The sequence below is a fragment of the Bos indicus genome, chromosome 4 (genome assembly GCF_029378745.1).
Source record: "Bos indicus isolate NIAB-ARS_2022 breed Sahiwal x Tharparkar chromosome 4, NIAB-ARS_B.indTharparkar_mat_pri_1.0, whole genome shotgun sequence".
NCBI classification, from domain to species: Eukaryota; Metazoa; Chordata; class Mammalia; order Artiodactyla; family Bovidae; genus Bos; species Bos indicus.
Window position 1 is genome coordinate 82797949 of NC_091763.1, and position 16144 is coordinate 82814092.

The 16144-nt window shown below is 41.5% G+C and overlaps 1 protein-coding gene and 1 long non-coding RNA gene across 4 annotated transcripts in view; one reads left to right on the top strand and one right to left on the bottom strand.

Moving 5' to 3' along the window:
• Window positions 1–16144, top strand: part of AMPH (amphiphysin) — a 212675-nt gene that overhangs the window by 182928 nt on the left and 13603 nt on the right. Inside the window, exons 17-18 of the mRNA XM_070788056.1 lie at window positions 536–661; window positions 15344–15553. Coding sequence (XP_070644157.1) covers window positions 536–661; window positions 15344–15553 — 336 coding nt within the window. The remainder of the gene's footprint in view (window positions 1–535; window positions 662–15343; window positions 15554–16144) is intronic.
• LOC139182748 (uncharacterized) overlaps window positions 1–16144 on the bottom strand; it is a 98071-nt gene that overhangs the window by 20887 nt on the left and 61040 nt on the right. For 2 of the 3 annotated variants that reach the window (XR_011566288.1, XR_011566287.1), the window contains exon 6: window positions 10752–10985. This is a non-coding gene — a long non-coding RNA (uncharacterized lncRNA). Of the gene's footprint in view, window positions 1–697; window positions 10000–10751; window positions 10986–16144 lie in introns of those variants that run through there. The other variant, XR_011566289.1, reaches the window with a different exon arrangement.

Genomic DNA, 16144 nt, shown 5'->3' on the forward strand with positions numbered 1-16144 from the left:
GCGGTGGCACCGTCATTCCATAGTGACCTTTCGTATGCATTAATGCATTTTGATCTGAATCATTAGGATGACCCCTCAGTTTTTTGGCTGCATTGCCCATCAACAGAGCGGGCAGTGCCCAGAACTGTGTTCTCCTTGAATTCTTCCTTACTCCTTCCAATTTCCAAAGGAGGGAGCTCCTAGGATCTCTTCTGTCTCTGCTCCATAGTGCAGAGTACTGTATCAATGTCCCAAGAAGCGAATACTCAGAATGTTGAAAGAAAGTGCAACGAGTCACCAAAATGGTAAGTCTTTGCCCAACTTCAAAAGATATCACAGTGACGTTATTGTGAAACTTAATATGTTCATTCCTAGACTTTTTCAGTTCTGTAAAGAACCATCATGCTTAATCTGGACTTTTTTTTCCAGCACACATTTAATGAAGCTAATTACCTATATCGTGATGAAGAAAATTGTTAATTGTCCAGTATTCCATAACACTATCTGTTCACATGTTGAATCTTTTTCCTCTAACCCTCGAAACAAACCATCAAAGGCTGAATCTGAACAGGCTCCACCCACAGAGCCGAAAGCTGAGGAGCCCGCTGCTGCTGTTGCACCTGCCACTGGGCTGGACCTTGGATTGGACACCCGGGCTGAGGAGCCAGAGGAGGGGGCAGCGGTGAGCGCCACCTCCCTCCCACCCTCCGCCCACCTCCCCACCACTGCTGTGCTCATCTCATCCCATTTCTCCCTTCTCATTCCTGTTTCACTTGGGCCACATCACTTCCATACCTGTCACAGCTTCCCAAGTTCAAATGGCCTTTATTCCTTTGACAGTGAAAGTTCATTCTCTTATTTTTTATTTTTTAAAAAAGGAAGATATCCAGAGACCTGATCTAACACTGTCATGTTGCCACAGGCTTGGTTCTCAATAAAGGATACCTTGAATCTTCCTGCTACTCTCCCATTCATGGTAAAGAGGTGGTAATAACTCACAAATAACCAGACTTGTTAGTGCTTGCCCCACCTATGATGGCTAATGGCGGACCTTCCATTAGGGACCAACCTGCAGATGATAAGTAGAAGGGTAATCACTTTGTTGTTTATGTCTCTGTATTGATTTCTTACAGTATTAGTCTTGTAGGTTGGTTTAGGCCCCATGAGGGACTGAAATCCCACATTAAAAATCATTGAATCTACAAGGATTCCTATGTGTACCACTGTTTGCTCAAAATCAAGTCTGGTACTGGTTGTCATAATATGAGGGAGCTTAAGGATCTATTTTGTGCAGAGGTGAAGACTCGTCTGTCTGCCTGGAAACCTCTCACCTTGCTCACTGCAGCTGTGTACCACAGCACATCCTAACGCAGAATGGGCTCTATACACACCATACTGAATTGCATCATTTAATACACGTGGAAGTGTAGAATGATACCAAAGAAAATATAATCCAAAATACCCATGGAGAGTGAAAAGAGTTTATTTATGAAATGCAGTTAAAGCATCTCCCAAGAATTTAATCAGAGTGTTGCTGCTGCTACTGCTAAGTCGCTTCAGTCGTGTCCGACTCTGTGTGACCCCATAGACAGCAGCCCACCAGGCTCCTCTGTCTCTGGGATTCTCCAGGCAAGAATACTGGAGTGGGTTGCCATTTCCTTCTCCATTTAATCAGAGTACCATTTAGTAAAGGCTGTAGTATTAACTACAGCCTTCATGTAATTTGTACAGAGAGGAGAACCAATCTCCCAGTTTCCAAAATAATATTGCCTAGATGAGATAACTAGAGGAATGAAAGTTATATTTTTCCTGTTGGTGCCCTCTGTTATTTTGCCACGAAAAGGCAGGTCATCTGTCTAATTTATCATTTATTAATAGAGTAGAAAAATAAATAATAGGGCAAGATAGTGATGCAAGTATAAATTAAGAATGACTCAAGAAAAATGGTCATATTTTCCATGTAGAGGTATAGAGTTGGGCCAAATCCTGTAAAGAGAACAAGAAATGTTCTCTTTCTGCTAGATTGAGTCCCTCCTAGGAGGGCTGCTTGCACAGACTGTAGACTGGGAAGTGCTAAGACACCATGCTCGAGGGGAGAGTTTTCTCAGCTCTCATCCCCAGATTCACAGGTGATCTTAGGAACTCAGTGCAGATTGAACTTTTTCATTTGGTGTCAGATTGTGATGTCTGCACCTAATTAGGGTGATTTATGTAACAAAGGAAGGCTTCCCAGGTGACTCAGTGGTAAAGTGAGGTGGCAGGTGACTCAGCCTGCCAATGCAGGAGACTAAAGAGACATGGGTTCAATCCCTGGGTCAGGAAGATCCCCTGGAGTAGGAAATGGGAATGCATTCCAGTATTCTTGCCCAGAAAATCCCATGGACAAAGGAGCCTGGAGGCTACAGTCCATGGGGTTGCAGAGTCAAACACAACCAAGGAACTGAGTGGTGGTGGTTTAGTTGCTAAGTCGTGTCCAACTCTTGCGACCCCATGGGCTGTTGTGACCCCACGGACTCTTGCGACCCCATGGATTTTTGTTTTCTCAAATTCTAAGTTTATTGGTTGTCCAGTGAACAATCTGAGTCAGTTATCAATTATCAAGTACCTACTTTATTATACCTACTACATTTATCAAGATTTATAAAAGATTGGTGATCTTTGAAATCAAGGGTAGTATTAAAAATACTTAACAAGCTGCATGGTAAAGCATCAACCATTACTAAACCTGGTTTCCCTCATGTTGAGTGAAGATATATTTGAAAGAATTCTTCATTCTGAAAATACTTGTCTCCTAAACTTCATTTGAACTTTAAAGAATAGAAATTTAGATTCCTTGTGAAATAGAAAGACTTCAAGCAGTTGACTTCTCCACCCTTAAAATGAACTAAAACATAATAGTAAGAGAGGGCAGCTCACAGCAGTTCAGTTTGCCTAATGCCCTTCAAAAGTGGATCCTTTTCATGTGTTTAGAATGAACATACTTGGATGAAGTCAGTTCTTCCCCAAGTTCTCCCTTCTTACTTAAGCAAATAATGTCAGACAGAATGTATTTTTGTTCTCTAACATAGGTTTATAGCTTCTTTCCCTTGGTGATAATCAAGATAATATTAGGGTTATTTTTTCTAAAGAAAGGTCTCTTCAGTTGCTAGATGTGTGATATTCAGTTGTAAAGACACAAAATCCACACTGTGTCCCAAGCTATTACTAAGCAGACTGGCTGTGGCTGTCATCAGTCAGGATGGGGTTGACGTGACCTTTTGAGGTCCTCATTTTTGCTACCAAAATGTCACCACATGGTTATTATTTCTAGTCTTGACAGAATGCATTTCATATTAGGTGAAATTTGTGGTGGTTTTGTTGAAAAAGAAACAAATGTAATTTTGAAAACAGGAAATTTAAGCAGTGGTTCACAAAGAAACCCTGGGCTCTCAAGAGAGGTTTATTACATTTTTGTTTGTTGTTTTATTCCCTGAATAGCTAATATTGCCTTTAGTTTTTCCCTACAGCACCAAAAGCACCAAATTTTACCGCTGTCTCTGCGGGATGCATTTTAAAAACCAACACTTGTTACCTCTTCTCTAGATGTTTCCATGTTATATAAGTACTGAAAATTTTCTTTAGGAAAGATAATCAATATTTGTTTAGATATATATTAGAGAAATAGATTAAAAAATAAAGATGATTTTTTTCCTATATTTATTTCATTTTCTTGCAGAGAACCCCTTCTTTCTCTAAATTTCTGTCTGATCCTATAGTTTGCTCAAACGATGTGAAGTGGACCAATGTCTTTTTTTCCTGTTAGTTTTAAAGAAATAATGCAGTGTAATTGAGTTTAGGGTTTAGCTTTGTTTCCAAAACAAATAAATGGGAAAAAAAAATCAAGATAGATATTTTTTAAATATTTAGAATAATTTTAGAATCCTGGAAGGTGAAACACTGACTACTTTTGATTTTTTGTGTGTTTTGTTTCTTTAAATATTTCACCAAACTTAGGTTGACTTGTCAAGGCCAATTTAAACCAACAAATATAGATGGATAGATAGATAGATATAGATAGATATACCATGAACTTCATCTTGCCAGGGAATAGCTCTTTCTGTGTGTGTAGAAGGCATATGCTAATTTCCCCCTTCATTCAGCTGGTAGACATATTTGAGCCTCTCTAGATGTGAGGCTCTGTTCTGGTTCTGGGGGATACAGTTTTGTAGGCAGTAGCTGTGGCTCCAGCCATCCTAGTTCACACGGAGTGGTGAGAGAGGAGGCTGACATTGCACAGCACTCGAGGCATCCTACTGCAATGAGCACGTGGGTGAGAAACAGCATTGAGTTTTCTCCTTGTGCTGCGTGGGCTTGGGAGCTCAGACTTCCCCTGTGTCTCTACCTGTGAACTCGGATCTGTCAGGAAGACACTGAGGACCAGAGGAAGCCAGATGAGGCCGATTTCTTGTCTGCTCTTCATTATCATAGAATTATGTTCAGATGCAAAGCACTCACTCTGAAGTATGCCTTACATATATAATTATATATATTTCCCTGGTGGCTCAGATAGTAAAGAATCTGCCTGTAATGCAGGAGATCGGGGTTCTGTCCCTGAGTTGGGACGATCCCCTGGAGAAGGGCATGGCAACCCACTCCACTCTTCTTGGCTGGGGAATCCAAGAGGCAGAGGAGCCTGGTGGGCTGTGGTCCAAGGGGTCATGAACAGTCAGACCTGACTGAGCAACTAACACACACACACACACACACACACACACACACCAGACTAATTTGTGTGTGTGTGTATGCATGCCTTGGAGATGGATTTACCTCTTTACTTTTCTTAGAAAAACAAAATCACAGGAATGGTTATTTTCTCTGAGTTTGACTGCACTCCTATTAGCAGCTAACTACATTCTCAGTATCCCTCAGGCCAAACAAATAGCTGTTTCTTTTGTGTCCCAGGCACCCAGCAGAGATCCGGGTGTATAATGTACGCCCAGTAAATTCTGAGTCATTGATTTGTTGATTGATTGACACTATAGTCTGCTTACCTGAATGAGACTACAGCCAAAGCTATTAAAATACAGAAATTACAGGATCATTTTCTTTCTGTTTCCATTCAGATAATTGAATTTTTGTATCTAGGAAAAGAAAACTGTTTATTGTGATCAAAAGCAGGACCATCTATCTTGTTATGCTGCCCAGGAGCCCTGTGACATCTGAGCCTCAGTTGCCACAAATGGAAAATGGGGTTAGTGTTAATTGCCTTCACAGTTTCCTACAAGGGCTTGGAAATAATCCACATTCCTAGTTTAACATCTGGTACATAGAGGTTCCTCAAACAATGAGAGTTGGATAATATTATTGTCATCATCTTCATGATAAGTGGTTCCCCCCAAGATAAGCACAAGTCAGCAATACCTTTACTCTGAGAAGGGGAAGGCCAGAGATGCGGAGGTATCACACCCCCCCCCCTTTTCAGTTTGCTGCACGATGATATTAAGGGACTCGATCTTGTATAGGTCCCCACCCAGGCCAAGTTCCTCCTGGATCCTGAAGAAGCTGCATCCCATCAAAATTCTTTGCCCTTTCCAAGACCACTTTGTCTCTTCTAGGGGACCTTCCTATTGGGTCCACTGATAGGAAGTATTCCAAACTTCACTGCCAGGAAAATATGAGCATTCGGAGGCATGCAGCCTCCTTCAGGAACAGTGGAGAGAACACAAAGGCAGATGAGTTCCAGAGATTGACACAAAGTTGATTCCAGTGGTCGGGCCAAGAACTTATTTTTTCTCTGCCATTGTACCAGGTCACAGGGAAGAGACAAAGTTAACCAGGGCTAATATGAAGGTAACAAGATGATAGACAACTCTGCATGCCTCACACCTCACAGAGCAGATTGACTTGGGGTTGTCAGTTTCCATATCTGAAAATGGGGTGCTGGTTGTTTTCATATGTGGCTGATATTAAGTATTCATTAGCCACCTACCAGCTGGCATACACAGACTGTCTTCCCTGCTTCCTAGGGTCTCATGTTCCAAAGCCCTTTCTTGCAAGACCTATGTGAGGATTGTGTGATGTTGTTATTTTGTTCAGAGTGTTATGATTACATATGAACATGGACATGAGGTTTCAGTTTATTCTTCTATCTTCAAGGAGCCCTTTGTCCACAGTTGGTGCCTAGTGATTTTTTAGGTGTTACTTTTGGCATGTACTCATTTGTTTCTATTGAGGTGCAATTCACATAACATAAAATTAATCAATTTAAAGTGAACCTAACATGAATTAATTGATGTTTTATTGAGGTGCAATAACAGTCGATTTAAAGATAAAACCTCAGTGGCTTTCGTACATTCCTAATGTTGTACAACCACCACATCTGTCTAGTTCTGAAACCTGTTCATCACCCCACATTAAACCCTTGTGCACATGGTCCCCTCCTCCCCCCCAACCCTGGGCACTGCCAGTCTGCTTCCCATCTTTATGGACTTTTCTACTCTGGATATTTCATATGCATAAAATCATACAATATATGACCTCTTGGTTCTGGCTTAGTATATACTTTTATTTATTTATAATACTGAGTCTCAAGCAACCTCAGTACTGCCTTACTCTGTGTGATCTGCAGTAAAAGGCAGTTTATGACTACAGACACCAAGAGAATTAAGGTATAGTCAGCAGGACCACATCGAATGCTAGTAATTGACGTGCCTTCTCTCACTACAGACACCAAGAGAATTAAGGTATAGTCAGCAGGACCATATCGAATGCTAGTAATTGACGTGCCTTCTCTCCCAGCAATCCCAAGAAAGATGATACTTAGGAATCGTTGTCCCAGTTTGCAAATTAAGGAGACTGAGACACAGAGAGTTGAAGTGGTTTAAATGAAGATTACGTACACAGAAAGCGATGGCATGCAATGTGAATCCTGACATTTTAATTCATAGATACTCCTCTCTTAACTACTACAGAGGCTATGTTTTTCAAAAATGCAGGTTTTAAAAGTATGTTTACAGACCAGTCTAAAGCCAACAGGATTACAGTTGGGCTGAAATCCCTCCATGCTGATACCAGAACTTTCTCCAACCCACACTTAGACTTGGTACATATTCCTGGTGTGAAGCTGAAGGGTCAAAAAAGGAACAGAAATGCTCATACAGCCCCAACCTTGAGCTTCTCTGAGGCAATGAGCATCCTGATCCTTCACTTTGGCTGCAAAGCAAGGATCTAAGGTGATATAATTGGAAAGATCACTGAATAAGAGTCTGGAGAATTGGCTCTGTGGCTAACTGCTGAGGTGGCCTTGGGGAATTCATTGGGGGAAGTCATTTTCCCTTTCTGACCCAATTTTATTCATCTCTCCTCTACAAGTTGTGCTTGATACACAATATGTTCTCTTGCTGCTCTCAAAAATCTATGACTTATTCCATTAAACAGTGAAGAATTTCCAAAACCCCTCATGGTAACGAGTACCCTTCATTCGTGTCTTATAGCTTCTATTTGCTAAGCATATGGGGTGACGGATTGGCATGGAGTATATTTTACTTACCCTAGTCAGAGGCTGAAATATCCGAAGGAAGACAGTTGGGTCTTCTAAGGGTGACTATCAACTCCCTATCCTTCCTCAAGACCCAGTCCCCGACTACCATCTGGATGGGTCCCAGGCTACCCAGGGAGGTGCCCATGGTTCTGGCAGGGTCAGGGTTGGGAGTTTTAAGCATGGTGACATATAGGTGATTGGCAGATCTCCAGTTTTTGGTCTGGACTCTGGGTGTGCCTGGTAGCCCTGCCTCAGCCTTCTGCCAACCTGAGCCTGGACCTACTCACAAGGAGGCAATTTGAGCAGTGGCAGCAAATGCTCAAAGACACCATAGCCATGCAGAGTGAAATGTTTATTGTGCAGTAAAGGCATTTTCCTTAAATAAGCTCTTTGCAACTCCCACTGAGGCTGTGTTTTGTGGCTACTTCTGAAACTAATACTTGATCACATCAAAACCTCTGAGAGTGTGCAACACACAATATTTACCTTTGCTTGTAAAGATAAATCCACTTTTCCTATTCATTTCTCCCAAAGAAGAGGCTGCAAATAATCTCTAATTAAAGCTTTGTTTTAATATGTACTATTATCGGATAGTCTACTATGACCTTAAAGGCCAAATTAACCCCAAATTCATTAACTTTAGTATTTCAGCAGGAGATTGTAATTTATAAAGAAAGTATGGAGCCAAATCGGACAGATGTTGCCATGGCAACACCTCTGCCAGCAGCTGAGTTGCACTGGGACCAGGCTGCTGAAGGTTTATGATGGGACTGCAGGCTATGCTAGGAGAATAGATTGAAAAGGATGATTAAGATGAAGGTCAGGGAGGTGGGGGGAAACCATGAAATTCCTTGATTAGAAAGAATGAAAGTGTTAATCACTCAGTCATGTCTGACTCTTTGCTATCTCATGGACTGACGCCCTCCAGGCTCCTCTTTCGTGGATTTCTCCAGGCAAGAATACTGAAGTGTGTTGCCATTCCGTTCTCCAGGGAATCTTCCCAACCCAGGACTGAACCCGGGTCTCCTGCATTGCAGGCAGATTCTTTACCATCTGAGCCAGCAGGGAAGCCCAGAAAGAAAATGCAGAGGGTAGCAAATTAAGTTTGTAATACCAGGTACTACAAAGGAAGGGGATACCAGTGGTGGTGGGAGGGCTCATATTACAGTTGTACTGAAGGGAAATTGTCACCTACCATTTTGTTTTTTGGGTTATTTTTTAATATTTATTTGACTGAGCCAAGTCTTAGTTACAGCATGCAAACTCTTTAAGTTGTAGCCTGTGGGATCTAGTTCCCTGACCAGGGATTGAACCTGGGCTCCCTGTTAGCTACTGGACCATCAGGAAAGTCACTGCTGTGTTCTAAGTGTAGTTCATGTGAAAAGGGGTACTCTCCACCAGGCTGTGTCTTAGGACAGGGATTTTCTCTTCTCTAGTTGCCTCTTAAGCTTTTCTTTAAGATGGATCCTTAAATAAATCCTGTATTTTCATAACACGCTTGCATTTTCAGACAAGTCAAGAGCTCAGGTTGGATCCAGAAGAAGGCAAGGGCAGCCTGCAGCCAGGATCCACACTGTGGGATCCATCTCCCTTTTTTACTTCCCAAAGGGACTCAGGGGTCACTCCAGCTCTAGTGTTTATCAGTGGGAGAGTCAGAACTCTCCAGGGCTACTCACCCTCCATCATATTTCCTCACTTGTAAAATGAGAACACAGGGCAGGTAGGGGGCTTACTGTACCTGCTCATATCCCCATCTGTGAATGTGCAATGCACAGTATTTACTTTTGTTTGTGAAGATAATCCGCCTTTCCTAGATGAGCCTTCTGATCCTTCCAGCTTTGGAATCATATCAATATTTAACTTGTGAACATAGCTAGGACTGCCCAAGTGCCCAGTTTCTGTGTGTTTTCAGTTATAATTCTGCAGTGCACTGGAAAAAACCAGGATGATCTTCTCTTCCACTTTCTCATTCTGTCCATATATTTCTAAACAATAGAATTTTCAGGAATATTGGCAAAAATAATGATGAAAAATTCTACCTAACCAACCTCTTCTCAATAGCTTTTTACCATATGATTTGTATCAGATAAGAGGAGTTTTATGACATGGTTGTTTAGGTATCCAGATCATGTCTGCAAATAGATTTTGAATCTATGAATCTCATCTTTTTGTTTGTTTTACTTATTTTTTAATGGAGCATAATGGCTTTACAATGTTATATTAGTTTCTGCTGTACATTGAAATGAATCAGCTGTATGTATACATGTATCTCCCTACCCCCGTGCCTTGGACCTCTCTTCCACCCCACCCCCGCAAATCTCATCTTAAAGACAGCATTCCTAGAGTGTAAGTGAATGCATTGGCTGTAAGAACATACTCAAATTCTTCAGCAAACATTGCTTGGTTGGAGTTGACAGTAGGAAGTCATGGGTCTGTGGAGGTGCCAGGTCTTAGCATCACAGTGGAACTCTAGTTTGAGAAGTGCATTGTCTACTTGAATGCTGGTTGGTGTGAAGAAACACAAAAATTAGAGTCAGATTGTCCCAATACTAGTTTGCTGACTTCTTGAGTTACTTCAGCTCTTAAGTATGAGTTGATTTGTGTAGACAGTGGGACTATATCTAATAGGGCTGTTGGACGAATAATACACAATAGATGTAAAACACCTGGGATGGTGCCGGGAAAACTGCAGAGTCACAGTAAATGTCAGTTTCCCCCACAGGCTACAGAATGTGCATATACTGAAACTGTCAGAGGCTCTGCCAAGAGCAAATGTCAGGAAGATGGCTACTCTCTGATTTTAGTATAGTCAAATTAAAAATATATATTTCTTACATTCTTTACTTATCGTTAAAAATATATATTTCAGGCATTGTTCAGAGCAAATATTGACAAGAAAACAGTGAATAAATAAATCAATAAATTACACAAATCCCACAGATTACAAATGCCTCTGCAGCCGATCAGAGCTCTTACTTGTCTCGATTCTCATCCTTGTTGATCTGCTTCTAAGAAGGGCACCAGCAACCAGAGGGACTGGCTAGTTGCTGTCACCCCTGAGGCTCCCCTGCTTTGCCGGATACGGGTACCATTGTTGCATTGCATTCACGTCACTCTACTTCTAGAAAATCTCGCTAAGGCCAGTAGGTGTTTGAAATACCAACACATATAGCTTTCCACCAAGAGGATTGTTGACGCAGACGATAAAAAGGCAGTAAGATCTGTACAGTATGGTAAACTGAGAAATGCTCACCTCAGAGAAGGTCCCATGTGGGTCTCTGTGACTTCTGTGATGAATGTGCAAATTGTTTATAGGTTGCTTGTCCTGCACAGACCTTGTGGATACAGTAAACAACCCGCAGGCAGGGAGAACTAATTTTAACCTGTTTTTGCGTCGGATGTTTTCCACCATAAATCAATGAGGCCAACCAAGATAGTGTACCAAGGTAGTATAATTTTGGCAGCAGATAAGGTACTGGTGTTTCTCCTAAAATGTAAAGAGAAAAAAAATTTGATAATGTTGAATATCAAAGGCTTGAAATACTTTCAGTAGTTTCAACCCTCTGGTCTCCCTTAAAAACAGCAGCAGCAACAACAACAAAAAAAGCACTTAAAAAATATCCAGTAGCCATCATTAGTCATTGTGGTTGCAGGTATAACATCTGTGATAGCAAGCAGAGTCTAGAAAAAACTAAATTTAGAGTCTAAAACTACATTAGCTAACAAATTGGAATGCATAAAAATAATCATAAAAGAGAGATAACTCTTCCTGAAAACCTCTTTAATCTATTCTTGATTTATCTGGAGCAAACACTGAATCTGAGCAAATGGATTCTATTTCCACTGTATCTGTATGTTATCTATTATTGCTGCCAGTAAATAGGCACTGGAAGTATTTTGGTAAGAGCAGAAACTATGGGGCAGATTCCAGACATAAGGTGAGGATCAGAGCGTCCTTGATTTTCAGAGCAATGTCGGACAGAGGCAGAAAGATGCAAGGGAACACAGGTGGAGACAGTCCTCTCTTTTTGTAGTATTCCTGCATGTGTGCATGCTCAGTCCCTTCAGTTGTATCAGACTCTTTTCGACCCTATGGACTGTAGCCCGCCAGGCTTCTCTGTCCATGGAATTCTCCAGGCAAGAATACTACAGTGGGTTGCCATGCCCTCCTCCTGGCAATCTTCCTGACCCAGGGATCAAACCCAAGTCCCCTGCATCTCCTGCATTGCTGGCAGATTCTTTACCGCTGGGTCACCAGTGCTGTGCTGTACTTAGTCGCTCAGTAATGTTTGACTCTTTGCAACCCCATGGACTATATCCCGCCAGGCTCCTCTGTCTATGGGGATTCTCCAGGCAGGAATAGGACTGGGTTGCCATGCCCTCTTCCAGGGAATCTTCCCAACCCAGAGACTGAACCCAGGTCACCCACATTGCAGGAGGATTCTTTACCATTAGAGCCACCAGGGAAACCCTGTAATGTTCTTAAGGTTTCTAAAATCAGAGTATTAATTTCAGCTAGGGAAATAGAAATTCATTTCTAATGGACTCATGGAAGGCTGGAAGAGTGATCATTTCTTCCCTTTTTAAAGTAGGTCATTCAAAGTGTTTAACTTTTCCTCTCTATAGTCAAGAGCTTTCTGGTAGCGCTAGTGGTAAAGAACCTGCCTCCTAATACAGGAGACTTAAGAGACATTGGTTTGATTCCTGGGTTGTGAAGATCTCCTGGAGGAGGGGATGGCAACCCATTCCAGTATTCTTGCCTGGAGAATCCCATGGGCAGAGGAGCCTGGTGGGCTGAAGTCCTTGGGGTCACTAAGAGTCAGAGTTGACTGAGGCCACAGCACACACGCATGACGCATGCTCTGCAGCCAAAGTGCCATTTACTCTGCACCTCGTCTTTATTATCTTTGTTACTATTAGTATTTAGGCGATTTTTATTTTCCATCATTTTTATCAACGATTTTCCACAAGCTCTGTCCCTTTTTTGTGACAGGGAGGTAAATTGGTGACATTGAAGCTTTGCTCTTTTGAGGTCAGAGTATCAGAGCAGGCAGACAGAGTCCTTGGTCTCCACCTGCTGGTGGCCAGCGTCACTGCAGCCACCCTCTCAGGTCTAAATCAGATCCAGTCGATGATGATGATGCTTGTTAAAATTATTAGCAAAGGAAAGGTGATAACATGCATATCTTGCACTAGTAAGATCGGATACAACCAAACTGATAGGTATATACAGCTGTAGAGATAAATCAGGAACTCATTATTAAAATCTTATTTGTGTAGAGTTAAAAGATTACTTTTGGCCACACCATTCAATACTTCACAGAAATCTATTCTCTTCAGGAGATACATCGATTCAGTTGAGAGTAAAATCCAATTACTAATAGTATGTGGTTGGAACATGTATGTAAGGGAGGTTTTATGTGTAATCACGTAGGGGAGCAGCCTGTCAGGTAACATAATGTCTGTGTTCTGATCTGTAATAGAACGTCTGTGTGTGTGTAGTAGGATTCACACTCAGCTTCCCATGCTGTCTGCATGATGCAGAGTCTGTCTGGCCCGAAACTGTTGAAACCAGGGGGGTGATCACTCCACAGGTGTGATTTTTTTCAGACAGATGGAAAGTATATATAACTTAGAATGATGACAACACAACTTGCTTTCTACATTTGAACTCCTAAGTCCATTGTATACACAGTGTGTTTATGTATAGTTTATGTGTAGTTCTTAGGATCCTGGAGAGAGCTTGTTGGTTTCTCCAATAGCAAAGCTAAAAGCCCTTGTTTATCACTCTTCTTGAAATTAAGATGCCCTCCTAAGTTATATTCTAAGCATTACTCTATTAACAGTGGCAACAATCACATATATAAAAGATCTATGTTTCTGTAAAACAAAAGATATAATTCTTTTAAATTTTTAAGTGAACTTTTATTATGGGAGTTTTCAGTCATTCACCTAAATATAAATCCCCCTGTACCTCATACCCCACTTATCAGTGCTTATAATGCACCTTAAATAAGTATCATGTAAAAGGATTGTTTTTCTGAACTCATGTACTTAATGACAGAGAAGGAAAAAAAAACTACATTCTATGTCATGGCCAGTGACTGTGTTTTAAATCATTGCGTACGTTGTGGAGGTAATAGGATATCAAATTCTGATAGTAGGAAATTCTCCTAAGAGAAGGAAATAGCTTCTAAGAATATGAGTGATACGTGTCCATATAACAAATATCACAGTGCTAGCATTACTTTTCATTTCCAAAGTAAAATGTTGTAGAAAATGTTTTCAGCAACAGGTTAATTTTATATTAGTTATTTTTGTTTTTTATTGCAGTATGGTTGGTTCATGATTGTGTTTGTTTCAGGTGTACAGCGAAGTGATTCAGTTTATATATATATATTCTCTTTCAGATTCTTTTCCCTTCTAGATTATTACAAGATATTGAGTATAGTTCTGTGCTATACAGTAGGTCCTTGTTGGTTATCTATTTTCTATTTAGTAGGGTGTGTATTTGGAGAGGAGAATGGCAACCCACTCCAGTGTTCTTGCCTGGAGAATCCCACGGACGGAGGAGCCTGGCGGGGCTACAGTCCATGGAGTCGCAAAGAGTCAGACACAACTGAACGACTAACATACGCACATGCACACACAGACAGGGTGTATATTGCAATGGGTTATTTTTATAAGTAAAAGTACTTTTGAGTCAGAAGGAGGTTTTTTAAATGCCCCGCTATGGCCATAGGTGTGTGGCTCAGAATCTCCATCTCCCATTTCTGAGGCCCACTCAGCAGGCACTGTGCATTACCCTTTTCAGTATTCTGGGTTCAACAGTTAAAGTATCTGCATCATGAAAGCTTTCCTAACTTAATAGGACAAACTGGGTAGAGTTTATTCAATAAGGAAAAAGAATGATTAATGCCAATCACATCAGCTAGCAAGATCAGTTTTTGAAAGATGCTTCCTGAGTGTATTATATACAATTAATCTTCAGTGCTCCTTTTTCTCAGTCTTTCTGATTTGAATCTCTGAAATCAAGTCTGCAAACTGATGTGAGAGTCTTGTAAAGACTTGGACTCCATAGCCAATCTGTTCAAAACTAAAATTTCTGATTGTACTTTATTTCACTAGTCCAAGTTTTACATACTACTTAAAGCTCTTCTGACTACATTCCAACCTTAGAAACAAGATTCTCATTTTTTTCTATTTTGTGTTTCCTAATAAAGGACCCTAAATCTGACTTAATTTGAATTATCATATATATTTGATGACAAAAATGATTCTCCCTTCATTCTCAAGAGGTCTCATTGAGAAACTTGCTAATTTTTTTTTAATGAATTTAATTTGGCTTATGGGACCTTCTCCATGAAGACTTGAAAGTTTATATTTTTAAATGCAGTTTATAAAATTCTGACTTTGTGTGATAAGGATGCTTGTCAATGGCTTTCTTCCGTGGTCCAGGTAGTATCGGGCCTGGGCCCCTTCCATTTTTGTCACTCAGATATCCTCTGCAATACTGCTATCATCTGCTTTTAGCCAACAAGGATTAAAAAGAGCTTGTGGAGGGGGCTGTGCACACCTTAAAAGCCGTGTTTCAAGAGTGGCATGTGTCACTTCCATTCACATTCCGTTTGCTACACCACCTGCAAGGAAAGCTGAGGAATGTAGCCTTGTTGGGGGCCCAGGAGGCAGAGGAGTCAGAACTTGGAGCAGGTGGCAGACTCTGCTGTACCTGAATACTGGGCTCTGGGACATGACAAAGAAAGCCTGAAGTCTGATGGCCTCAGAAGAGGGGAGAGACATGACAGGGCTGAGTCTGACTCTTACTGAGGCCTGTTTGGTTTACAGATCATCCCTGGAACGGAGGCTGATGTGACGGCTGGGACCTTGGTGCCGGCAGCTGAGGGGGTTCCAGTGGAGGAAGCAGAGACAGAGAAGGCGGCTCTTCCTGCTGAAGCAGGAGCAAGTTTAGAGGAGGCCAAGACTGACATTGAAGCCACAGAGGCCATAGATGGTGACAGATCTCAACTGGAAGAAACAGAAGCAGTGGCCGCTCAGGTACATGTCCTAGAAAATGGAGTTTTTGGGGAGATGGTGGCCACTGGAACCCTCTGTTGGCTAATGGTGATACCTCTTTTGGATGTGGAGTAATGGATGGTGTGTAGCCATTTTGTGGCTCCCACTCCACCAAAACAACATATTTCATTCTCAGGAAGAGTGATCTCAGCATTCTCCTGTATCAGCATTGTGAAGCTCCACAAGGCTCCCCTGGCTCTGGTGGACTGGGCTTAAGCACAGATAGGGGCAAGGGAAACCATGGTATTAAGTGATGGAGAAAAAGAATGAAGCACAGATGAGGAAAAGGATATGAATGGAGGGAGGGACGAGGAAGAGAATTTGATAGAACAATAGGCTTGTTGGGTGGATTAGGTGAGATAATAGCCAGAGTCCTCAGCTGGGTGCCAAGCACATGGTGGGAAGCCAGTATTAGTAGTTAAGTCATATTATTATTATTATCACTCTTTATTATTCAGTTCAGTTCAGTTCAGTCACTCAGTTGTGTCCAACTCTTTGCAACCCCATGGACCGCAGCACGCCAGGCCTCCCTGTCCATCACCAACTCCCGGAGCTTGGACATCAAACTCATGT